The sequence below is a fragment of the Tenrec ecaudatus genome, chromosome 12 (assembly GCF_050624435.1).
Source record: "Tenrec ecaudatus isolate mTenEca1 chromosome 12, mTenEca1.hap1, whole genome shotgun sequence".
Taxonomy (NCBI): Eukaryota; Metazoa; Chordata; class Mammalia; order Afrosoricida; family Tenrecidae; genus Tenrec; species Tenrec ecaudatus.
Window position 1 is genome coordinate 51751060 of NC_134541.1, and position 26744 is coordinate 51777803.

Consider the following 26744-nt stretch of genomic DNA (forward strand, 5'->3'; position numbering starts at 1 on the left):
CAAGACTCTTTATGAGAGTAGAAATCCCTGTCTTTCTCCCAAGGAGGGTCAGGTGGTTTAGAACTGGTAACCTTTCAGATCACAACCCAATGTGAAATGATTAGGTTATCAGGGCTCGTATTATGTGTTATTGTTATCTGCTATGTACCATTTATCAGGTGGTACAGGAGTGGGTAGTGACCATCACCCACTAACTTAGGGTACAAAGGATATGGGTGTGCTTTGGGCCTGTGGCATGATTGCTGTCTTCAATTAGGTAGGACAAGAAAAAAATATGGGAAAATAAATTTTAAAACCTTAGTTGGGGGAAGTAAGCAAGTAACAGCAAGGAAAGGGGAATTTAATTGCTAAAAATGAAGAAAAATGAAAATGGAACAGTAAAAAGAAATGATAGAAAGAAATAAAATACAACTAAAGAAGTAGACAAGTAGGAAGAAAGAGAAAAAGAGAATATTAAGAAAATTAACAGAAAAAAAGAAAGAAGGTAGTGGGAAAGAGAAATACGAAAATAAAAATAATGGAAAGCTGATGGGTGCATAAGCAAATGTGGTGAAGAAAGCTGATGGTGCCTGGCTATCAAAAGATATAGCGTCTGCAGTCTTAAAGACTTGAAGGTAAATAAGTGGGCATCTAGCTGAGAAGCAGCCAATCCCACATGGAAGAAGAACACCAGCCTGTGTGATCATGAGGAGTCGAAGGGATCAGGTTTCAAGCATCAAAGAAGAAAAAGTCATATCATTGTGTGCTCCCCTTCGCAATATGATCGCTGAGACATATGGGTGCATGGGCAAATGTAGTGAAGAAAACTGACGATGCCCGGCTATCAAAGGATATAGCGTCTGGGGTCTTAAAGGCTTTAAGGTAAACAAGCGACCATCTAGCTCAGAAGCAACAAAGCCCACATGGAAGAAGCACAGCAGCCTGTGTGATCACAAGCTGTGGAAGGGATGAGGTATCAAGCATCAAGAAACAAAAAACCATATTGTGAATGAGGGAGAGTGCAGATTGGTGACCCAAAGCCCATCTGTAGGCAACTGGACATCCCCTTACACAAGGGTTGCTGGGAGGAGACGAGCTAGTCAGGGTGCAGGGTAACGACGATGAAACATACAACTTTCCTCTAGTTCCTATATGCTTCTTCCCCTCGCCCCACCACTATCATGATCCCAATTCTACCTTACAAATCTGGCTAGACCAGAGGATATACACTGGTACAGATAGGAACTGGAAGCACGGGGAATCCATGACAGATGCACCCCTCATGACCAGTGGTGAGAGTGGTGATACCGGGAGGGTGGAGCGAAGGTTGGGTAGAAAGGGGGAACCGATTATAAGGATGTACATATATAACCTCCTCTCTGGGGGACAGACAACAGAAAAGTGGGTGAAGGGAGACATCAGTGTAAGATATGACAAAATAATAATTTATAAATTATCAAGGGTTCATGAGGGAGGAGGGAGCAGGGTGGGAGGGGGAAAATAAGCTGATACCAAGGGCTCAAGTAGAAAGCAAATTTTTGAGAATGATGATGGAAACAATTATACAAATGTGCTTGACACAATGGATGTATGGATGGATTGTGATAAGCATCATATGAGCCCCCCAAAAATGATTTTAAATTTTTTTAAGGAAAATGAAAAAATGGATATAGGGAAAAATACTACTGAGAAAACTGGGGCAGGCCAGCACCCAGTCAGGGAAAAACTGTGGGGAGCAGGCACCCCATGTGGACCCACACCCTCTCCCAGCCAAGGAGCTAACAAAATGGGAATTGGAGTGAGAAACGAGGTACTCAGTTCTGCATGGAGTTTCTGCCAGCCTAGATAGCATCTGTGGTCAGGGCATATGATCTAGAAGTAGTTTGACTCTTTTCTCCCTTGTAAAGTCAGAGGAGGATGGACTCCACCCTCACGTCGTCATTTAATGTCCCCAACATAAAATATCCTGGAAACTTTTTACACTCTTGGGAAAGTAAAATTAAGGGCAATAATTCAGTAATAATGTGATTGTTTATTTTTTAGATGTTCTTCAGTTTCTGTGATAAAAATGTAGATTATGAAACTTTTAAAGCATTCAATGATGCCTGCCTTGTCTATGATGGCCGACTTGTGATTGATACCAACTTCCACACCAATGACATAGCCATCAGAGCTGCTGGGTCCCTCACCAAGTTCTCCAATCGCTATTATTCCAATGAGTGGACACACAGCAGCTTCAGCTCCAAAGAAATTGGCTTTCATCTTGCAGCTGCTATGCTCAATCTCTTTGACCCAACCCTCGAGACTGCAACTGAACCACCAGCTGATCTTGACCGACTAATCCCCATGTATAAAGGACCCAAGATCCAAGGTATGTGACTAGGCCGCTCTCTTTCCCAAATGAAACCTTCCATTTGTATCTGGGTCGGTGTTTAGATCACAGTGGTTTCCTGAAAGGTGAAATTAGTCAAACTTGTGATCAGGATGCAGGCATCATTACTGGTGAGTGGAATGCAGACATTGAAAACAAAGGGAAAGGATAGATGGCTGGAAAATAAGACCGTAGTGATAGAAACAAAGCTGGAGATGTGATAATACTTTTGAAAGTTTGGCACTCCCCTTGTCCAAAGAAGAAAGAAAGCAGTTTTCTTCTCTAAAGGCTTAGACTCAGAAACCTAATTGAAATCCAGTGGAGCAGTTTTACTGTGTCTTATCGTGTCATTGCCACCACTTCTCTGGGGGTTTCGCAGACTCTCCTAGCCTGCATGCTACTATCATGCTCGAAGCTGGAATTTCACTAGTATTTCAAATACCAGTAGAGTTACCCAGGGTGAAGTGGTTTCAGGGACGCTTCTAAACTAAGAACAGACGATGAGGAAGTCTGTTCACTTACCAGGGATTAGCGACCGAAAGCCTTTGGAAGAGCAGCAGAAACTGTCAGCTAGGGGGCTGAAAGATGAGCCTCACAGCTGCCGAGTCACGTCCAACTCATAGCAACCATGATGGAAATAACAGAACTTCCATTTGGGGTCACTAAGTCTGTACATCATTTCTGGAGAAGACATCCTCATCTTTCTCCCTCAGAGCAGCTGGGTGGATTCGACCCATTGATTTGGGGGTTAGCAGCTCAATTCATAACCTCACTCAAAATACAGCTGAAAAAGAGCTGGCTCCTCAAAGCAGAGTGCACCGTAGTGGTGTGGATGGAGGACAGTTTTGGAGGCCTCTAGTTACTGATGAGGCATGGCTTCGCTTGAGAAGAAACAGTTGCAAATATCAGTTAACAACCTGAACATGGAGTGTCTGAAGTTTGAATCTAGGAAAACTGGAAGTTGATCAAAGTGAAATGAAACTTATAAGAATCCGTATTATACACATCAGCTGAAATGGACCAGTATTGGCCATTTTCATTTGGACAGCTATTTGTTTCAGTATGCCTTGAATGAAAAAGCAGAGAGGAGTGGTGTTACATTCATCATTAAGAAGAACGTTTCAAGAACTGTCTTGAAGATCCTCTTCGTGATAAGCTGATATCTACATCCCTACAAGGAAATTAAATTAAAACAGCTATTATTCAACTATATGCACTAACCACTATCATGACCTCAGTTCTACCTTACATATCGGTTTAGACCAGAACATGCTCACTGCTACAGATAAGAGCCCGCGACACAGGGAATCCAGGATAGATAAACCCCCTCAGGGCCAACAAGCTCTGTTACCCACTTCCTTGACAAGTGCTTTCAAATGTGGCTAACCTGTTGTTTCCTCTAGGGGGCATCCTCCCTGGGTCCTACTATTATCTACACCTTGCCAAGCCTGCTATTCCAACTCCCTTGGAAGTACAAATGGCTCAGCCTGATTTTGTAAGTGTTATTCTTAAATTGTATGATATTTTAACTTGTAGTGCTTTGTTTACCAAAAAACCTTCAAACCCGCTCAATGTGTTTCAGTCATGGTCAACAAAAGCAACATCAGAACAGACTTGGATTTTAAGTTGGGTGAACTGGAATGTTAACTAGAATGGGAAAAATTACAAGTCCAAGCCCACTTAGAAAGTTATCTCCCTTTTAGAAAGCAAAAGCAGCAGCCGTGCTACGTAGCAACCAGATCTCTTGATTGACTTGGTCTACAGCAATGTGTACAGATGAAAGAAGGTACCAAAGCACACTGCTTGAACATGTGTTACTCTCTACAATCCTAGCAATAATCTAATGTCCTACAACAGGACCCACTGTGTCAACCTAGCTTGCTGACGGCCTTCCACTTCCTCATGCCCTTCTTTTCTACTTCAGCAAGCATGATGCCCTTCTCCAGGAACTGGTCCCCCTGACAACATACCCAAAGGACCCGAGACAGTCTCTTCATTCGTTTCCCAAGGAGAATTCTGGATGTACTTCCTCCAAGACAGATTTGTTTGTTCTTTTTGAAGTCCAATATTCTTCAACACCATACATCAAATGCATTGATTCTTCTTTGGTCTCCCTTATTCGGTGTCGGACTTTCACATGCATAGCAGGCTATTGAAAATACCCATGGTTTGGCTCAGGCATACCTTAGTCCTCAAAGTACCAGCCTCACTTTTCAACACTCTAAAGAAGTTTTCTCCAGTATATTTACCTAATGCAATGTGTCGTTTGGTCTCTTGATGCTTCCATGAGCATTGATTGTCTGATGAGTCATATATACTTTTCAGTCAATGACCCCAAAATAATTTTTCAGTCAGTGACCCATGGATAATTAATGTACAACCTACTTAAAATAGAATTTTAGTAAGTCTCCTTGAAGGTAGTATTGACCATGTAGCACAGTCTGCCCACTAAGACATAAATAGAAGTTGTTGGGTTGAGGTTCTAGGAAATTCCTTACAGGAGGCAGATTCAAATGGCACAAGCTTCTTATTATTTAGACTATCTGAATCCCAGCTCTTCCATTAAGTTCTGATGTGACCTAGAGCAAATGATTTAACCCCAAGCTCTAAGCATGATTATTCTCACTAGCTTTATCTGACTCAGCCACGGAGCTCACAAAGTTAGCATTTTCACATTGGCTGAAGCAGATTCTTCAAGGACACTGTATAATCTCATAGGTGTGGCAATTAAGCAGCGGGCTGCTAACCACAAGGTCAGCAGTCCAAACCCACCAGCAGCTCTGATGGAGAAAGATGTGGCTCTCTCCTCCTATAGTGCATTACAGTTTCAGTACCTGCAGGGGCAGTTTTACCCTGCAGTGTAGGGGTTCTATGAGTCTGCATTAACACAATGGCAGTAAGTTTGGTGTGGGGTTGTGGCTCTATGAAACAACACAAAGGGGTGTTTGGGATAATGTTAGAATACTAAATGTTAGCATGGAGACACAGGAGAGACAAGATGAGAGACTTAAGGATGAGAAACAGGTTTATTGGAGGAAACTTGAGAGGGCCCTCTGACCTGAGTCCAAAGGCCCTCCCTGTACAGGGGTTTATAGTTCTAATTAAGGGGGTAGTCTTCTGTTCAGGGTATTGTGGCTTGGGCTAATTCTTGGAATTAGGGTCATCTGCAGACAGGTGAGAGATTATTGAACCAGATGTTTCTTCAGGTGGGTGTTTGTATGATTTGCACAAGATTTTGCAGTGGGGTTTGTACTGTGAGGCATTATGCCTCAGATAATAAGTGTTTAAATTAAAATGCAACTTAAGTAGATTCTTTTGCTGGTTTTATGATAGTATTTCAATAGGACCTTGACTTTAATTAACCAATTTGCCAGGTGGAAAAAATTTATTTTGCAGAACATCTAAACTGATTTTGTTACACTTAATTATTTGATGTGGGGAGGGAGAGCTAAGATTATTCCATGGGAATCTTTGAGTTTGAAATTAATTTGATTATGTAAGATTATTGCCAAAATATTTGGGCAGCTGATCAAGAACAGATAATATGGGATAATATTTAATTAGAAAAAACTAAATTACTATTTAAAAAATAAATTTATTAAATGTTTGCATAAAAATACACTTAAATAGTTCATGATCCATTTGATAGGTAACCTAACAAAAGGAAGAAAGGAGACCCCCAATAATCTACATAATAAACTAGTTTACAGATTCCAGTCCACATGCTTTGTTGGCTTATATGCCATGGAATAAAGAAATTTGTCACAACAAATTCTGCCTTGGATACCATAAAATTAAAATTGTATGTTCATCATAAGGACAGAGAACTTGATTGACTGAATATCAAGTATGATTAATTCTAATCTTTGTCAAAATCATAAAGTAACTTATAGGGTAGCTATATACAAGGGATGGGGAACAAAGCAAAATCCAGAACCAATTACCTTATCAAAATGGAAAATTCAAGGTCCAAATTTCCTAATAATGTCTTTAAAAGCTTAAAATGAATAAAAGACACTACACACCCCTGTTGTAGAGCAACATCAAAGAATCTGATTAAAGTAAAAGTGACAGAGGTTTATCAACAGGTAGAAACTACCCAGAATAGGAAACATCCAAATTCAGAGTGAAAATGGCTGCTCTAACAAATAATGAAAAAGAAACATTTTTGTACAGTTGGAGCAGGAACTGAAAGATAAACAATCATAATTGTCTGAAGACAATCAAGGGGGGGTTGAAAGTGTAGATTTAGCAGGAATAGGTGGATAACACATGCATTTATGTGGGATTACATGGTCGATTGCAAAGTACACAAGTGCAAGTTACGTGTTCTTCAGTGTATTGCAGGGTAGTCATAGGAAAATGGCAAAGTAGGTTTTTTTCCCCAGAAACTTGCTATAAAAATTGTTCACTCAACCATGGGACAATGGTAAAGATATACCAATAAAGACCCGTTGAATTTAAGTTATGACATCTTGCATCTGTTTGGCCATAATGGAAAGATTCTCTGTAAATAAATTGTGATCCTGAACCTGCCAGACCTCACATAAAAGAAATGTCTCCTTCTCAGTTTATGGTTAGGTTGCCATCAAGGTTAGGTCAGCATCAGGGTTAGAGGAACTGCTGTTAGAAAACTGGGAGTGGAGAGGGAGGGTGGGTTGGAAAGGGGGAACCGATTACAAGGATCTACATGTGACCTCCTCCCTGGGGGATGGACAACAGAAAAGGGTGAAGGGAGATGTTGGACAGGGCAAGATATGACAAAATAATAATTTATACATTATCAAGGGTTCATTAGGGAGGGGGAAGCAGGGAGGGAGGGGGAGAGCAAATGTTTTGAGAATGAGGAGGGCAATCAATGTACAAATGTTCTTTACACAATTGATGTATGTGTGGATTGTAATGAGTTGTATGAGCCCTTAATAAAATGATAAAACAACAACAAAAGAGAACTTTAAATTTCAATATGGACTCTAGATTCATGTCACGGTTTTTAATATGGAGTGAGGACTCCACTTTCAGGTTGATCTGTTCATAGACATAAGTTCCTCTGGTTTCTAAAATCTCATACACCCCACAGAATTGGAACATATATAAAATGGTCATCATCATCCTTATGGAGTGGAACCCAGAATCCTTATGGAATGGCAGGACCCATGGCTGCCTTAAGTAATCATTGAGTGAAATGTTTTTCTGTAATGATTGAACTACACTGTTAGCAACTGGAATTTCCTGATCTGTCAGCAATGTTGAATATGAAGACTTGGGAATTTAGATGGGTCTACCCTGCCTTACAAAGTGAATCACTAATTTCACTGTCATCGAGTTGATTCTGACACCTAGCAACACTGTAGGGCAGAGTAGCATTTCCCTTTGGGGTCACATGGTAAACAGGTTTCAGCAGTGCTTCCAGACTAAGAACAGACACAGAAGAAGGAACAAGCTTTACACTTCTAAGATATTGGCCCCTGAATCCCTTTTGAAAAGCAGTAGACTATTGTCAAATATAGTGCTGGAAGGTGAGCGCCTCAAGTTGAGACACTAAAAGAGGACTGGAGCCAACATCAACCATGTGAATGGAATAACACTTTCAGACATTCCCCTGCTGAAACAGAACGACTCAAAGTGAGAACAGCTGGAAACAGCCATTAATAATCAGAACATGGAATGTATGAAGGTGGAAAATTATAAGTTGTCAAAAATTAGATGGAGAGTAGTGGGGGAGTAAAAGGGAGACAACAATGTCAAGAAAAAGAATGTTTGGAAACTGACAGTGTACACATCTACGTGGTGTGATTGAAATGTGGGATGATATTGTATATTATTAAATTCCAACTAATAAAAAATTAAATGGAACCCATAGGAATTAGTGAGTCGAAATGGACTGGTGTTGGCCAATGGCTGGTATTGGGTTTACTGTGCCTTGAATGCCAAGTCCAAGGGGAATGGTGTCATATTCACTTTCCAAAAGATCATTTCAAGACCTGTCTTTGATAGGATAATAGCTGGACAAATACAAGAAATCCAGGTAACACAACTATTACTTAAATTTACATACCATCCATGAATCATAGTGATGAAAATTGAAGAATCCTACCAGTTTTTTCAGCCTGAAATTGATCAAAAGCACATTTAAGTTAAGATGCATTTTTAATTATTGGGAATTAGAATGTGAAACTTGGGAACAAAGAGGAAAGAACAGTTGTTATAAAATATGGTTTGATTATAGAAGCAAAGCTGTAAATAACATAATAGAATTTTTAAAGACCAAAATCTTTCATTGCAAAGACATTTTTGTAACAAGATAGTGATTATACATGTGAACATCACCAGATGGTATATACTCTGGAGTCAGATTGACTACATCTGTGGGAAGAGATAATGGAAATGCTAAATAGTATCAGCCAAAAGAAGGCCAGAGGCTAACTTTGAAAGAGACCACCAATTGCTCATATTTACATTAAAATTGAAGAAAATGAAAAGAAATCTGAAGGAGACAAAATAAGACCTTGACTATATCCCACCTGGATTTCAAGAACAGATTTAACTCATTGAACTAAAATGACAGAAGACTAGAGGAGTTGTGGGATGACATCAGCAACACCAGACAGGAAGAAAGTATGAAAATACATAAAAGACAAAATGGATGTCAGCAGAGACTGAACTTTGCTCTTGATCACAGAGTAGGTAAACTGAATGGGGGGAAATGATGATGTAAAAGAGCCTAACAAGAAATTTCAAAAGACTGCTCAAGAAGGCAAAGTTGAGTATTACAATGAACTGTGCAAAGACATGGAGATAAAAAGGGGGGAAAAAAGGCAGGGAGTGGGGAGACCTTCAGCAAACCTCAAGCTGAAAGAATTGAGAAAATTTCAAGCTTTGAGTTGCAATGTTGAAGGATGCTGTAGGCAAAATAGTGAACAATGCAGGAATCATCCAAGAAGGAAGGAATACATAGAGCATTAATGTATCATAAATAATTGGTTACCATTTGTGTTAGTCTGAGTACTTTAGAGAGAAACAAATCCACAGAAACAAGAATAAGAGAGTTTTATATAAAGGTTAAGTGTGCATCAATGAAACATCCCCCACCCAGTGCTGCCAAAGCCCACAAGTCCAACATTAACCCATATGTCCAACACCAATCCCCAAAGTCCTCCTCCATCTTACAAAACAGACGCAATGATGCTGATTGCAGGAAGAAAGCAGAGTCAGTGAACGTGTAAGCATCTCAGTGCTGGCAGGGGTCCCTACACAGATTCTCCAGCACCCAGGGCTGCATCAGGGTAGGTCCATGTGGCTTCTCCTCAGGGATGTATCACAGGAAGTGAGCCTTGCAAGCTGAAGCAGAGAACTGCCTAAGGCAGCTGCAGCCTGGTCCTACCATCAGAAAGCAAGAGACCTGAGAACTAGAAAGACGAGGCTCACCGAGCTATTTGTCCCTCTGCCCTTCAATTAACCCCACATGAGTTTATCTGCCAGGTTGGCACAGTAAACTAACTACCTCACCCTTCAGCCATTTCAAGAGGAGCCGTATAATCAAGAACCAATGATGTTGAAGGAAGAAGCGCAAGCTGCTCTCAGTGTTAGTGAAAAACAGGGCTGTGAGCATTGCGACAACGTCAATGGAGATGTTTCAACAAAGCGGTGAAACACCGATGAAGTACTCAACCACCTATTCCAAGAAATTAGGAAGCCAGTTATCTGGCCAACTGACTGGAAGTGATTGATATTTGTTCCAATTCCAAAGAAATGTGACCCAACAAAATGCAGCAATTATAAAAAATGTCATTAATATCTTATGGAAGTAAAATTTTACTGAATATTCCAGAAATATAAGGCATCAAGAAATATAGGACATCCTTACTGATGTCAGATATATCATGGCTCAAAGCACAGAATACCAGAATTTGTTTTGTGTTTCACTGACTATAGTAAGGCATCTATCTATATGGATCATAAAACACTATGGGTAAAATTTAAAAGAGAGATAATTCCAGGACATTCACAGAACAAGAGGTAGTTGGTGAAAAAGATGAATATTACCTGGTTTAAAATCAGGAAAGGTGTGCATCAGGGTTGTATCTTTTCATCATATTTATTCACTCTGTAGACTGAACAGATAAGCTGAGAAGATAATCTGTATGAAGAAGAACGAAGCATTGCATTGGAGGAAACCTCATATGCAGACAGCACAACCTTGCTTGCTGAACGTGAGGAAGATGTGAAGCACTTGCTGATGAAAATTAAAGACTGTATGTAACCTTTAGGAAGGATTCGAATGTAAAGAAAACAGGAAGAAAGAGAAAATCTCACTGATGTGGACTGATAGACAGCATCATGATAAATGGAGAAAAGATTGAAGCTGTCCAGAATTTCATTTAACTTGGACCTTAGAAAACACTCATGGAAGCAGCAGTCAAAATATCAAACTATTGCATTGTATAAATCTTCTGCAGCAGTCCTCTTTAAAGTGCTGAAGGGAAAGGAGGTACATTGAGGACTGAGGTGCACTCCTCATGTGCATGTGTAAATCGGCCAGTGAATAAAGGAAGACCAAGGAACTGGTGCGTTTGAATCATGGTGTTGGTGAACATTATTAAAAATTTTATACACTTATATATGTATATGTATATATATGTGTGTATATATAATATATATACCATATTGAATGAAGGGGGAAGTGCGGAGTGGAGACCCAAGGCCCAAGTGTCGGCCACTGGGGATCCCCTCATAGAGGGGTTTAGGAGAGGAGATGGGTCAGTCAGGGTGCGAGGTAGTACCGATGAAGAACACAGCTTTCCCCCAGATCCTGGATGCTTTCTCCCCCCAACTACCATGATCCGAATTCTACCTTGTAGGGCTGGATAGGACAGAGGTTATACACTGATACATGTGAGGGCTGGAGGCACAGGAAATCCAGGGTGGATGATACCTTCAGGACCAAGGGTGTGAGGGGCGATGCTGGGAAAGTGGAGGGTGAGTGGGTTGGAAAGGGGGAACTGATTACAGGGATCCACATGTGACCTCCTCCCTGGGAGAGGGATGGCAGAGAAGGGGGGGAAGGGAGACTCTGGATAGGGCAAGATATGACAAAATAACTATGTTTAAATTACCAAGGGCACAGGAGGGAGGGGGGAAAAAAGAGGACCTGATGCAAAGGGCTTAAGTGGAGAGCAAATGCTTTGAGAATGATTGGGGCAGGAGAAAGTATGGATGTGCTTTATACAATTGATGTATGTATATGTATGGATTGTGATAAGAGTTGTATGAGTCCCTAATAAAATGTAAAAAAAAAGAAAAGGGAAAAAAAAAAGAAAGAAAATGATTAGGGCAAAGAATGTACAGATGTGCTTTATACAATTGATGTATGTATATGTATGGACTGTGGTAAGAGTTGTATGAGCCCCTAATAAAACGTTAAAAAAATTTTATACACTGCCAAAAGAACAAGCAAATTTGTCTTAGGAGAACTACTACAAGGATGCTCCTTAGAATGGGAGATGGCTAGATTTCCTCTCGCGTACTTTAAACATGCCACCAGAAGAGACCAGTCCCTGGAAAACAGCATCATGCTTTGTAGACAGTCAGTAAAAACAAATATCCTCAATGACGTGGATTTGCACAATGATCTTAAGCATAACAACAATTGTGAGGCTGGCTCAGGACTGGGCACTTTTCCATTCTGTTGTACATGAGGGTCATTGTGTGTTGGAACTGGCTTCATAGCACACAACAAAAACAGGTTTGCTGACCCACGGATTTAGACCTTAGCACCTTTGAACTATGCCTTTTGAGCATTTGTTGCTGTGCCCTCAGTAAGCTTTGTAACTGCCCGAAAAAAGCAGAGGGCTCGGGCTGTGTGACTGAGCTACCAAAGACCAGAAAGAGGAGTTCCTGCAGACACTATTGTAAAGAGGCTATCCCGTCCCAATGATTCTAGCCTGAGCATTTGTAGCCTGTTAGCTTCTTTATTAAAGTCCATGTTGTCTGTGAGTTCTGAGTGGCCAATGCAAACCAAGGTGAAAAAATAAAAATGTTACTGTAGGAGAAACAATGGGTGTAAACATAGGTAAGATGAAAAACCAACAGACCAAGAGCCAACATCATACTCAGTGGGGAAAAACTAGATACATGTTCCCTGAAAATGAGGACCCAATAAGGATGCCCATGATCACTACTCTTATTCAACATTATATTGGAAGGCTTAGCCAGAACCATCAGACAATAAATAAATAAATAGATAGATAGATGATAGATAGATAGATAGATAGATAGATAAAGGGAACATAAATAGACAAGTGAAAATTTCACTATTTGAAGACAACACGATCCTAAGGGGAGAGAATCCAAGAGACTCTACAAAAAGTCTGCCTAAACAACTGAAAAATTTAGCAGAATAACAGGATACAAGATTAACAAGCAGAAATTAATTGGATTCCTGTATTCCAGCAAAGAGAGCTATGAAAAAGATATGAAGGAAAATAATACCATTCACAATAACCACAAAAAGATTGTGCTTAGGAACAAATCTAATGAAAGAAATAAAATATCTGTGCAAAGAAAACTATAGAACATTATTACAAGAAACAAAAAAGATAGACTTAAATAAATGGGAGAATATCATGTGTTCATGGATAGGCAGACTTAAAATGCCAATACTACCTAAAGCAATCAATCTACAGATACAATGCATTTTCAATTCAAATCCAAAATACATTCTTTAAAGAAATGGAAAAACTAATCACCAACTTTATATGCAGAGGCATGAAACCCAGAATAAGCAAAGAACTTCTTAAAATGAAGAACCAGGTAGAAGGACTCACACCCCTGACCTAAAAATTACTACATATCCACAGTAGTAAAAACAGCCTGGTCCTGGTACAATGATAGACACATAGACAATGGAACAAAATGGAATGGAAATCCAGAAGTAAATGCATCCATCTACAGACAGCTTATCTTTTAAAAAAAATTTTAAGAAATCATTTTATTGGGGCTCTTACAGCTCTTTATTTTTTTTTGCTCTTATAGCTCTTATAACAGTTCATACACCCATTGTATCAAGCACATTTGTACATATGTTGCCATTATCCTTTACAAAACATATTCTTTCTACTTGAGCCCTTTGTATCAGCTCCTCACTCCCCCCCCTCACCCACCCTCCAACTCTCATGAACCCTTGGTAAATTATAAATTATCATTATTATTTTCACATCTTATACCATCCTCTGTCTCCCTTCACCCGTGGTTTTTTTGTTTGTCACCTGGGAGGAGGGAGGGGTTGCTATACATTGATCATTTCAGTCAGTTCCCCCTTTCTCTCCCCACCTTCCCCATACCTTCGTGGTATCTGTGGTATTGCTACTCCCATTATTGTTCCTGAGGGGTTTACCTGTCCTGGATTCTGTGTGTCTGGAGCTCTTATCTATACCAGTGTACATACTCTGGTCTAGTCAGATTTGTAAGGTAGAACTGGGGTGATGGTATTGGGAGGGGGAGCCTTAAAGAACTAGAGGAATGTTGTATATTTCATCAGTGCTACACTGCACCCTGACTGGCTCGTCCCTTTCTTGTGACCCTTCTGTGAGGGGATGTCCAATTGTCTACAGATGGGCTTTGGGTCTCTACTCTCCCCCTCCCCCTCATTCACATAGAAATGATTATTTATTTGGGGTCTTCTGATACCTGATCCTATAGACACCTTGTGATCACACAGGCTGGTATGATCTTCCATGTGGGCTTTATTGTTTCCCAGCTAGATGGAAACTTGTTTATCTTCAAGCCTTTAAGATCCCAGATGCCATATCTTTTAATAGCCAGGCACCAGCAGCTTTCTTCACCACATTTGCTATGCACCCATTTTGTCTTCAGCTATTGTGTTAGGAAGCTAAGCATCACAGAATGCCAGGTTATTAGAACAAAGTGTTCTTGCATTGAAGGATTACTTGAGTAGAGGCCCAATGTTCCAGACAGCTCATCTTTGACAAAAGACCCCAAACTATCAAATATAACAAAGATACTCTCTTTACAGATGTTAGATAAATAGGATTTCCATATGCAGAAGAATGAAACAGGACCCATATCTCTCCTCATGCACAAAAATGAACTCAAGATGGATTAAATACCTATATGTATCCCCCATGGCTATCTATTTCATCACTGAGAAACTTGGAACAAATCTAAGGAACCAATTTCAGGGCATGCATAGACTTCTAAGTATAGTAGAGAGAGTACACACAGTGGCAGACAAAGACATGAGTGTCGCCTGCTAAAAATAAATCACTTTGTGTACATCCAAAGAGTAAAATGAGAGCCACAAAACTGGGGGAAAGTTGTTTACTAATGGCACAATAATCAAGGGTCTAATTGTCAATATCTATTGAACTCTACACCTCATTCTGAGAATTACCAATTAAATGACTCGATTAAAAGTGGGCAAAAGACAAAAATAGTTCACAAGAAATGCTATTCAATTGTAAGCAATGATCAACCATTTAAGAGTTTAATCTGTACAAATCAATAATTTATGGATTACAGTTCAGAAATGGTCTGCACTTGTAACAAACACATGAATAAGTGCTCATGATCACTAGTCATCAAGGAGATGCAAATTAAAACTATAGTAAGATACCACCTAACACTCATAATGATAGGCCCCGCCCTCCTCCCACCAAAAAACCCCAGGAAACAACAAATGTTATAGAGGATATGGAGAAACTGAAACTCATATACACTATTGATGGACTTGTAACAGAAGCAACCACTCTGGAAAGTTATATGGTGTTACCTAAAGCAAAGAGGAATAGAAATCTCATATGATCCAACAATACCACGATTGGGCATATACCCCAAACAAATGAAAGACAGAACACAAAAGGATTCAAGTTGTCCCATATTTAATGTGGCACAATTCACCATAGCCAGGAACTGGAAAGAGCCCAAACGACAAGCAGTGGAATAATGGCTAAAGAAACTATGGTACATACATATAATGAAATTCTAAGAATTCCTAAAAAACAACGATGAAACACCTCGTGACATGGAAAGACCTGGAAATCACTATGCTTCAATTATGATTGAAGTTAGTCAATCACAAAAGGAAAAATATTGTCTGAGTCCACTGCTGTAAAGAAACACAGCAAGAGGTGGTCAGGGTTTTACTCTCAGGCCATGTAAACTTCTAATCCAAACTGACGGGTCCCAAACCGAATGGCAGAGGGCCTGCCTAGTGTCTATGAGCCACGTATCACCCCCACCCCATCTATGCACATTTTAAGAATCATCTCCATCGAGGAGACCTCATCTCAGCTGGGGTCACTCCTTTAAGAAGAGGGTAGAAAAAACCATCCATTGGCTGCTTTACAGCATTGGGAGAAGGTTCCAGGTTGCTCCAAATCCAGGAATGATAGGGAACCTTCCTGCACAGCCAGATCAAGATGTGGGGAGGGGAGCATCTACTTTGGGAGGAGGCATTTACATTCTGTAAATGGGGAGGAGCAACTTCCCATTGGGAAGGGATCCTCAACAATAATTATACAGAGCCAAGGACAGCATAAGCCCAGGCTATGTTCCTGGTTAGAGAGCCTTGGTGACCCAGGTCATGTGCTTTGACCTACGATGACCTTAGACTCTGTCCTTTGGGGAGCACGGCTTCCTGCAGAGGCCACAAGGTTGTGGAATTGGCAATCGCAGGGCCTTGGTTAGGATCCCTTGCTGTGAGGGCTCCCAATGAATGGAATTCCATGTTTACTATTTTATTCCTCTCTGTGCTTTACTATGGCATGTATTAGTCTGAACGAATGTCACTGGAAATTTCCCCATATCATCAACCCCCACCGTCAATGTAAACCATGCTCAAGCATTTGTGAGTATAATCTGTATAAATCAATAACTTATGGATTGCCGTTTGGAGCCAGTCTGCACTTGTATAACTTCATTTTCTCAGCAGTATGCTAAATTCTGTATCATTGGATAAAATAACAACAATATCATTAGAATTGCCTTATGCCTCAGGGGGATGTTTATAATATTCTCTATCATAAAATGACAATGAGACCTCTAACGGGAACCAGAGATATACATAAACCATAGGTAAGTGCTTGGATTTGGGGCTTGCACTTAATTCTATCCCCGATCCAAGAACAATTAGTTCTTATGACATGGCCCTGCTCAGTGTTCCCTCTCAGGAAGAGATCACTGAAGCTATGGGTGCTACGGCAAAGTGTGTGGAAGAAACCAAATGGGGCTCAGCTATCAGAAAGAATAACATCTTGGATCTTAAAGGCTTGTCTTTAAACAAGCAACTATCTAAATGAGATGTCAACTAAACCCACATGTTAGAAGCACACTAGCCTGTATGATTGAGGGATTATAAATAACAAATTCCAAATCTGAAGGAAGTTGAATTATGAATATTCAATTTGCAGAAGGTTATGGATAACATTAGGAGTCCAGAATCCATTTTCAGGGTGTGTACGTGACAAGCCTCTGCTGAATACCCTTCATAGTCATGGGATGTGAATAGGTAGCTATCAGACAGAGTCTAGTAAACTTCATTATGGAAAATGTAATTAGGTTAAACTATAATACCTGAAAGTTTGATATTCCTTTTGACCCATTTTAAATTTGTCCTAGTTTTTAATATTTCCTGCTTTGTTTTCAATTAAGACTTTTTTCCCCTCTAGTTTATTTTTATAGTTTTTTTCTTTATATATATTTGCTCATGGTTTTTTTTTGGGGGGGTGGTAATTGGTATGTTTTCAAAGATATAAAATCCAGGATAGACCAATCTATAGAGACAGTACCCAGTGTAATGGCTTATAGGGCATTAGGGGATGATGGGATGTTGGAAGAAAATGAAGTATAGTGAATCAAGAAGGAAGAAAATGTTCTAGAACTGGCTGTAGTTATGGTCATACAACTCTTTAATATGACTGAAATATGAAAGTGTATAATATATGAATTGTATCTCAATAAAGCTATTTTAAAGGATCATAGTTAATTGGAGAAAGTTTAGTTGTGTGCCATGATTAAGGAATAATTACATGAATAACAATAAATACAAATAAGAGAGTTTTAAAATTTATTGTGGCAATGATTTTACAACTCTTCTTGATATGATCGAAATATGTATTGAATTGTATGATATGCGGATGAAGTGCTTATAAAACTGTTAAAGATAAAAATGGTTGAGGAATATGAATAGCCTTGGTCAATTAGGAGAGACATAGTAATGCTAACTTGCAATATCTGAGAATTTGATCTCCCTTTTGACCCATTTTAAAGTTGTTTCGGTTAAAAAACAGTGGGGCGGTGGCGAGGGTGGGATGTGGAGTTAGCTTAGTGAGTCCCCTCTGACCATCGACCAGGGATATTTGTAACTTTGCTGTCATACAGAATGCATTGGAGAGTGGATTATTGCAGATGCAGCTAGATTAAAATTTAACACCTTATCATTTGATCTCCCTCTTGAGTCATTGTGATTTGTTCTAGTCATTAATATTTTCAGCTTACTTTTTTATGGAAGCTATTTTACTTATGAAATCCAGAGTAGGTGAATCTATAGAGACAGTAAATTGACTAATGTTTACTGGGAGGATGAGAGAGAGGTTGGGAGAAAATGAGGAGCTAATAATGATGAGTACAAGAAGGAAGAAAATAGAAGGTTGATTGTGGTGATGGTTATTCAGTTGTTCTTGATATGAGTAGCTATTGAATTGTATGAGATGTGAATTGTAGCCCAATAAAACAATTTTTTTAAAAGAAGTAAAAGAATAAGTGTATAGGAATATTGGAGAGGAGCGTGTCTGACCTCAGCAGCATAGGAATCAGTCTTGGGAGTCAGGTGACATGGCGCAAATGCCTTTAAAAAAAACATTTACCAATCATTATTTTGTACATTTAATTCTGTTATGGAACATAGGATTGTTTTGTTATCTAATGTACTTTCTGTACTCTGTATCAGACTCTATGAATGATGAGCCTTTGAAATGCTATCTCCAACCCTTTCTGTAATCTGGATTGGTCCTTGCCCCACACCCAAATACCCAGCTTTTCATAGTGAGCCCAACAAGACTTGAATTTTGTACACCTTCTGATGGGGTAATCCTCCTCAGGGAGCTTTTGCCATTTAAAAACCAAATACTCACTTATTGCCTTAACTTATTTAAAAAATTTAGCTGACTTATATGTACCTCTTCTAATGAAAATCCTAAGGTGATTTCCAAGACATCATAATTATTTGGAGTCAATATAGTCCAAGTTGCTTTGGATTTCTAAACATTCAAATTAAGAGTAAAAGCTTTAGTCAATGTGTATTCAAGATAGGTTTACTCAGTAATCTTAAATCAGTCCATGGGCCTGTTTTGTTGTGTTTCTTGTTTTTTTTTCAGGTGGGATGTTTTGTTTTTTAGGTTTTATGGTAAATTTGGTGAAGGTTTCCAGAGCATATCATGAGGTTTACATTCAACAAATTATATATATTTTGTTTCAACTCATCCGTTGCAATTCTTTCAATGAATTATAACTTATCTTGCTTTCACCTGTGTTTTCCATTCCTCCATCTTTCTTAACCCTTCCGTTTTTTTCCCACTGGTTAGTGCTGCTGTTTTGTATTAAATGGTTAACTGTTCTACCACAGAGGTGAGTCCAGTTCCAGACCCGACGGTGACTCGGGGCCATAGTCTCAGGGGTTTCACCGGTGTATCTGAATACACTGTAAGACCAGTAAGTCTGGCCTCCTTTATGATTTTTAGTTTTAGTCAGTATTTTACTTCCACTCTATCCAGAACCTTTCATGTGATTCTCTTTGGAGTAGTTGGAAGTGGTAGTTGGGCACCATTTAATCCTGGTCTCAGGGATGTGGAACCCAAAGATTTTTAAGTGAAGATGCATACAACAGCAGTGTTCCTATGCTTAGAACTTGAGGCTGACCAGCTTGATTGCCTGAAGCTGTGAGGTGCATGTATCCACTTTGTGATGGCCAACAGGCCTAGAGTGGAAAAAAATGGAGATGAGAATTATGGCAGTATCTGACTCAAGTTTAGCCAAAGTTTCTAGGGTGCATAAACCAGGATTCCATGTCCTTGACAAATTACAACCAGAAATGTGGCCTGCAGAATATTGATGAGCATTTCCCATAGAACTGACCTCATGCCTGGAAAGAGGCTTCACCAAATAACCTAACATCCCAAGTCCAACAACGAAGGAATCACTTTTATGGGTTTCTACTATTTAAATGATCTTTAAAATATCGGATTATTTCTAATAACTTTTGACTGGGAATTTTGCTCAAAAAGATGCTGGGAAATACACAGAAAATTAACAATCTTTAAAATACCTCACAGAAGAAATATGCCCAAGGTGTTTATTAGCTGTGTGAGTTGTCTGTCTATAACCAAACAACTAATTTAGAAGCATAGAACAGCATAACCACAGTTTAAAATATCCTGTGAAAAGAGCTAGGAGGCAAAGGACATTTCTAGAGGTCTAAATACAGGTATGTACATATGTAAATGTACTTATATATAACGATAAGGAAATAGATCTATGTACTTATATTTATATGTTAAGTATTAAGGTAGAGATGGACATTGGGCCTCGACTCAAGTACTCCTTCAACACAAGAACACTTTGTTTTAATAATTCAGCATTCTGTAATGTTCACCTTCCAGACACGATCACTGTAAACAAAATGGGTGAATAAGAAAATGTGGTGAAGAAAGCTGATGGTGCCTGGCTATCAAAAGATATAGCATCTGGGGTCTTAAAGGTTTGAAGATAAACAAGCAACCATCTAGCTGAGAAGCAACAAAGTCCACATAGAAGAAGTACACCAGCCTGTGTGATCACACGGTGTCAGTGGGATCGGGTATCAGGCATTCAAGACCCAGAACAAAATCATACCAATGTGAATGGGAGGGAGGGTGTGGAGTGGGGACTCAAAGTCCATCTGTAGACAATTGGACATCCCCTTACAGAAGGGTCACAAGGAAGAGACAAGCCAGTCAGGGTGTAGTGTAGCACTGATGAAACATACAACTTTTCTATAGTTCTTTAATGCTTCCTCCCAGCACTATCATGACCTCAGTTCTACCTTATAAATCTGACTAGACCAGAACATGTACACAGCTACAGATGAGAGCCCATAACACAGGGAATTCAGGACAGAGAATCCCCTCAGGACCACTTATGAGAATAGAGATACCAATTATAAGAATAGAGATAGGGGGAAAGTGCTGGGATAAAGCAGGAATCGATCACAAGAATTGATATATAACCCCCTCCCAGGGGGATGAACAACAGAAATGTGGGTGAAGGGAGACAATGTAAGATATGAAAATAATAATCTATAATTCACCAAGGGTTCATGGGGGAGGGAGGGGGAAAAGTGAGGGTGAAAAATTTACCAAGGGTTCATGAGGGAGGGAGGGGGAAAAGTGAGGAGCAGATATTAAGGGCTCACATAGAAAAAAACATGCTTTGAAAATGATGATGGCAACATATGTACAAATGTGCTTGACCCAATGGATGAATGTATAGAATGTGATAAGACCTGTAAGAGCCCCCCAAAAGTATTAAATATATACATCCTGAGAAACAGTTAATCATGTTCTGAAACACTGTTATCGTCTGTTATGTTCAGTCAATATCCATTACTGTTCTTTGTAATAAGTGATAATACATATAACCTGTTCGGTTTGAAAAATAAATTGCTATGATATGGTTCTCAAATTTCAGAAATGTTTCTAATGTTTTTCTGATTCTTATTTCTCCTTTCCACCAGGGCTCAGAAATAGTTACAGGTAATGCAAAACTTGGGAATTACTTCAGAATTCATATTAATAAGTATAAAATGGTTGAAACAATCACATGCCTTTCTAAGGAACCTTTCCCTGCCTCCAACTACATCCGCTTGTTTGGCCAGCATGAACAAGTCCTCAACAACCTATGTACTCGATATGAAAGCAAAATGATCACAGACCTCTACGAGTAAGTGGATGTTACATTTTAAATATACATATATATATGATATAGTGTACTTTTCCATGTGTCTATCCATGTGTCCTACTGTGGGGGCTGCCATGCTGCTGGAAGCTGTATCACTGGTATCAAGTAACAGCAGGGTGAACGAGTTTCAGCAGCACTTCCAGGTTAAGAGCAGACTAGAAAGAAGGACTAGGCCGCTGGAAACCTTACAGATAGTCGTGAAACACTGTCAGTTACTGAAAAACCTCATGAATAGTGCCAGAATATCTTCACAGCTAATACCAAATGATGAGCGTTTCAGGTCGAAGACACTTGAAACAGGACTGAACTGAAGAGTTGCCATCTCAAAGCAGGGTAAGTCATAATGATGTGAATGGAGTAAAGCCTTCGAGTAAAGCTTTCCTGCACCATGGTTGTTGACTTATCCCTTCCCTGTGGCCCCTCTGTAGGGGAGATTGTTCCATTGTCTACAGATGGGCTTTGGATGTCTGTTCTAACCCACCCCCACCCCACCCCCGATCTCAACAATATGTTTTTGTTTGTTTGTTATGTGTCTTCTGATGCCTATTACCTGGTCCTGATGACTTCTCCTGATCCCACCGGCGGTATGCTTCCTCCATGTAGGCTTGTTGCTTCTCTGCTGAATGGCAGCTTGTGTAACTTTAAGCCTTAAACCCACAGACACTATATCTTTTAAGAGCCAGGCACCATCCGCCTTCTTCACCACATTTGCTTATGCACCCATTTTGTCTTCAGTGATTGTGTTGAGAGGGTGAGCATCTCAGACTGCCATTTGTTAGAACAAAGTGTTCTTATATTGAAGGAGGGTATGAGCCTGAAATCTGTCCTCTACTTCAGTGTATTGCTGTATAAATATATGTACATAGGCCAAGACCTCTGTTTTTGTGGATTAACGTATTTACATATGTACACCTCTACGTTTACACCTCTATCCATTGCTTTGATTCCTAGGCCTTCCTCTGTTTCCTTTTACCTTCCTCCTGCCCCACCGTCACTTTCCTCTATGTCTGCCTCTTGGTACTTCCTCTTAGCTAGTTTGCTGTTGCTATGACCACCAACCCTAGCTCCTCCTTATCCCTATCTCCTCCTTATTATTTACTCTAATACCCTAGTTGTTCCCCTGTCTATGGTGCTGCCTGCTCATTGCTCCCTGTCCCCAGCACCCTAACCCCCCAGGTCTCCCCAGGACTGTTGGTCCCTCTGCTTTCTCCTCTGGTACACTTTCCATGCCTACCTTATGTAGGTAGGCACACTGTCTATGACATAGCCCAAACTTATTTTTTAAAAAAGATTGAAAAGAGAAAAGGAGAAGAAACAAAAAGAAAAAAAAAACAAGAGAAGAAATATACAAAAATCCCAGGTCTGTTAGCTGACCTTCGTGACTGTCCAGAAACTGCCCCTCCCAGGCTGGAGTCCCCTTTTCAGGGCTCCTCAGGGCCCTTGTAGCTTTCCTTTGCTCCATATGCTGATCCCTTCTTGGTTCACCCTGCTGTGGAGGGTTCAGACCGCACTACCTCCCCACCATGTGACCTCCAAAATGTCCTCTCTCACAGTCTGCTCCAGTAAGGGGACAACGTGACATGAGCTGTTGTCGGCTGCCCATTCCCCTCTGTGTCCCATTAACTCCCTGCAGGGACATCATCCTGTGGGCCTGGTGTGCCAGCTGGGGTCCGGTCTGGCTCTCTCTCTTCTTCCTTCCTGGCCTGCTTCCATGTGGGTGTGGCATGCTGGCCCCTCTCCCCAACCTGTAGGTTTAATGTTGGTCTCTGTCACACCTATTTCTAGGGAGGGGGTCAGTTTGTCTCTGGTTGGAACCATCCTGTAGCTCTTGCTCTTCATGCATTCTTCCACATGGCTATGTTGTCCTCATGGTTTGGTACACCGTGGTAGGGTCTGTATGGCCAGTCACAATTCTGTGGAGACAAAACCAGTATTCTCCCTCTGGGTGGGTAGTGCCCTGCTCACTCCGTCACTTTTGCCCCACCCCCTTTTCTCCCTCCCTCCTCCCCACTTTCCCCTTTTTTTGTGTTGGACCAACATGTACCTCCCTAGGTTTGGTCTAACCTCCTCCCGACTCCCTGTACCTCAGTCCAAATGTTGTGATATAGGTGGCTTCTCTTCTGTGCCTACCGTGTTGATTACACTTCCCTCAGGGGACTCATGTGCACTTTTGCTTTTGTGATGGGCTGACTTTGCTTAGCATAATTTCCTTCAGCTCTTCCCATGAAAAGACATGTTTCATGTGCCCATCAGCGCTTCTTAGTGATGCATAGGACTCTGTTATATGTATGTGCCAGAGTTAGATCCACTCGTCTACCCATGGAAATTTAGGTTGTTTCCAACTCTTTGCAATTGTGAATTGCATCATAATAAACAATGGAACATATATGTCTGGTCATGGTTTATTTCTTACATCTTTTTCTGGGTATATGCCCAGGAGAAGGATAGCTGGGTCATAGGTAGATAACATTTTTCTTAAGTGTCACCAGTTCGTTTTACATAGTGGTTGTACATATCTGCAAGACTACCAGCAATATAGGAGAGTTCATATCTTGCCACATCCCTCCAGCATTTGTTGCTGTCTGATTTTCTGATTTGGGCTAGCCTCAAAGGTGTTAGATGGAATCTCATGGTTTTTTTGATTTGCAATTTCCTGATGGCTAATGATCAGGAGCATTTTCTCTTATGTTTATTTGCCACATGGTCTCCTCTCTAGTGAAACGTCTTTTCGGTTCTTTTGTCCACTTCTTCAAGGAGTTAACTGTTTTCCTCTTTTTGCAGGCAAGGAAGGTATTGTAGATTTTCATAATAAACCCTTTGTTTGTTGTTGTTGCTGCTAAAAAATCCTCTCACAGTCTTTGGGTTGCCTTGTTACCCTCTGGGAAATCTTTTGACACACACAGGCATTTTATCCTTAGTAAATCCCACTTGTTGATTTCAGGTTCCCCTGTGTGTGTGCTCTTCCCTACTGCAGTTCGCCTTTGAATTCCCTGGGCCAAGGTTCTTAGGTTTGTCCTGATTCCTTTGCTAATAGTACTGATGGTTTGGGGTTTTACTTCTAGGTCCGTGATCCACTTTGTGTTTGTTCTTGTGTGTGGGGTGAGGTAGACACCTTGTTTCATTTTTTGACATGTGGATTTCCATCATTTCCAGCACCACTTGTTAAATAGGGCATCACTCTCCCACTTGATGCTTTGGGGGCTCTTGTTGAAGCTCAGTTGTCTATATACTGATGGTTTTACTTCTGGGTTTTCTGTTCTTTTCCATTGGTCTGAGTTTCTGTTGTTATGTCAGTACCACACTGTTTTGACCACGGTGGCTGTGTAGTAGGTGTTAAAGTCAGGTAAAGTGAGCCCCCCAACTTTGTCCTTCTTCTTGAGGAGTTCTCTGCTAATTCTGGGTTTCTTCCCTCTCCATATGAAATTGGTGGTCAGTTTTCCAATTATTTGAAGAAGGTTCTTGGCATTTGAAGCAGCATAGCATTAAACTTATAAAGTACCCTGGGTAGGATGGACATCTTTACTACATTTAGTCATCCAATCCATGAGCATGGGTTATTCCTTCATTTGTGGAGGTTGCTTTTGGTTTCCTGTACTAGGGTCTTGTAGTTTTCCTTGTATAGGTCTTTTGTTTATTTGGTTAAATGCAACACTAGATATTTCAGTTTATTCTTGGCTATTGTGAAGGGTACTGCCTTCTTGATCTCCTCTCCCATGGTCTTATCCAATGTACATAGCAAATCAATCGACTTTTGTTGATCTTGTATTCTTCAATATTCCTCTATCACAGTCGGTACTCCAGTTGTGGAGTTTCGGGGATTTTGAATGTACAGAATCATGTCACCTGCAAATAACAATATTTTCACCTCAACCTTTCCCAATTGGATATCTTTGAAGTCCTTCCATTGTCTAATGTTGTTAGCTAGGACCTCCAGTATGATATTGAATAGAAGTAGGGACAAGGAACATCTTGTCTGGTCCCCTTTTTCAGTGGGATTGATTTAGTCTTTTCTCCATTGACTGATGTTAGTTGTCACATTTCATAGATAGCCTGTATTAGTTTGAGGAGTTGGCCTTCCATTCCTATATTCTTGAGCGTCTTAATGAGAAATGGGTGTTGGATGTTGTCAACTACTTTTTCTGCATCTATCGATATTATCATGTGATTCTTATACTTTTTCTTACCAATGTGGTATATAATATTTATGGATTTTAAGATGTTAAACTATCCCTATATCCCTGGGATGACTCCTATATGATACTGATGGATGATACGTTTTACATACTTTTGTATTCTATTTGCCAATATCTTGTTAAAGACTTTGGCATCTAAGTTCATTACAGATATTGATCTATAGTTCTCTATTCCTGTGGGATCTTTGCCCTGTTTGGGTATCAAAGTTCTACTGGCTTCATAAAATGAGTTTGGGAGTTTGCCTTCCTTTTCTACACTCTGTGAAATACTTTGTGGAGGATCAGTGTCAGCTCTTCCCTGAATGCTTTGTAGAATTCTCCTGTGAAGCTGTATGGTCCAAGATCTTTTTTTGTTGTTGGTAGCTTCTTGATAACCATATCTATTTCTTCTTTTGCTATGAGTGTGTTTAGGTTCTTGACCTCTATCTGGGATAGTCTAGGGAGGGATTGTTTTTCCAAGTATTTGCCCATGTCGTCCATATTGTTGAACTCATTAGAGTATAGACTTTCATAGTACTTTGTGATTATCTTTTTAATCTCATTAGGGTCTATTGTGATTTCCCTGGTTTCATTCCTTGCTATTGTTGTTTGCTCTTTTCTTTCTTTGGTTAGGTTTGCCAGCAGTCTTTTGATTCTGTTGATCTTTTCAAAGAACCAGCTTTTTGCTGAATTAACCTTCTGCATTCTTCTTTTGTCTTCCCAATGGGTCAACCCTTCCCTGATTTTTATTATTTCTTTTCTTTTGCTATTGGAGGGATTGTCCTGTCGACACTGTTCTAGTTGCTGGGGGTTTTGTGAGAGGGTATCCGTTGTAAGTCTCTCTCCTTTTTTCACATATGCTCTTATTACTATCCAGCTATCCCTGATGATAGCTTTCACCGTATTCCATAAATGTTGATATGTGGTATTCTCAATCTCATTAATTTGTAGGAACTTTCTGATCTCCTCTCGAATCTGGGTCAGTACCCACTCATGTCACAGAAGATCATTATTCATCCTCCAATTGTTTTCCCTTGTTTTTCTGGTCAGCCTTTTATTGATCTCCAGCTTTATGGCATGGTTATCCAAGAAGGATGTCTGAATAATCTCTATGTGTTTTGAATTTACTAAAACTTGGCTTGTGTTCCAGCATGTGGTCTATTTTCAAAAACGAGCCATGCATGCTAGAGAAGAATGTTGATTTTTTTTTT

At 40.1% G+C, this 26744-nt stretch overlaps 1 protein-coding gene across 1 annotated transcript in view; it reads left to right on the forward strand.

The window, feature by feature from the left end:
• Nucleotides 1–26744, forward strand: part of CFAP61 (cilia and flagella associated protein 61) — a 368344-nt gene that overhangs the window by 273628 nt on the left and 67972 nt on the right. Inside the window, exons 22-24 of the mRNA XM_075527979.1 lie at nt 2023–2350; nt 3754–3845; nt 21138–21343. Of these exons, the coding sequence (XP_075384094.1) occupies nt 2023–2350; nt 3754–3845; nt 21138–21343 (626 nt within the window). The remainder of the gene's footprint in view (nt 1–2022; nt 2351–3753; nt 3846–21137; nt 21344–26744) is intronic.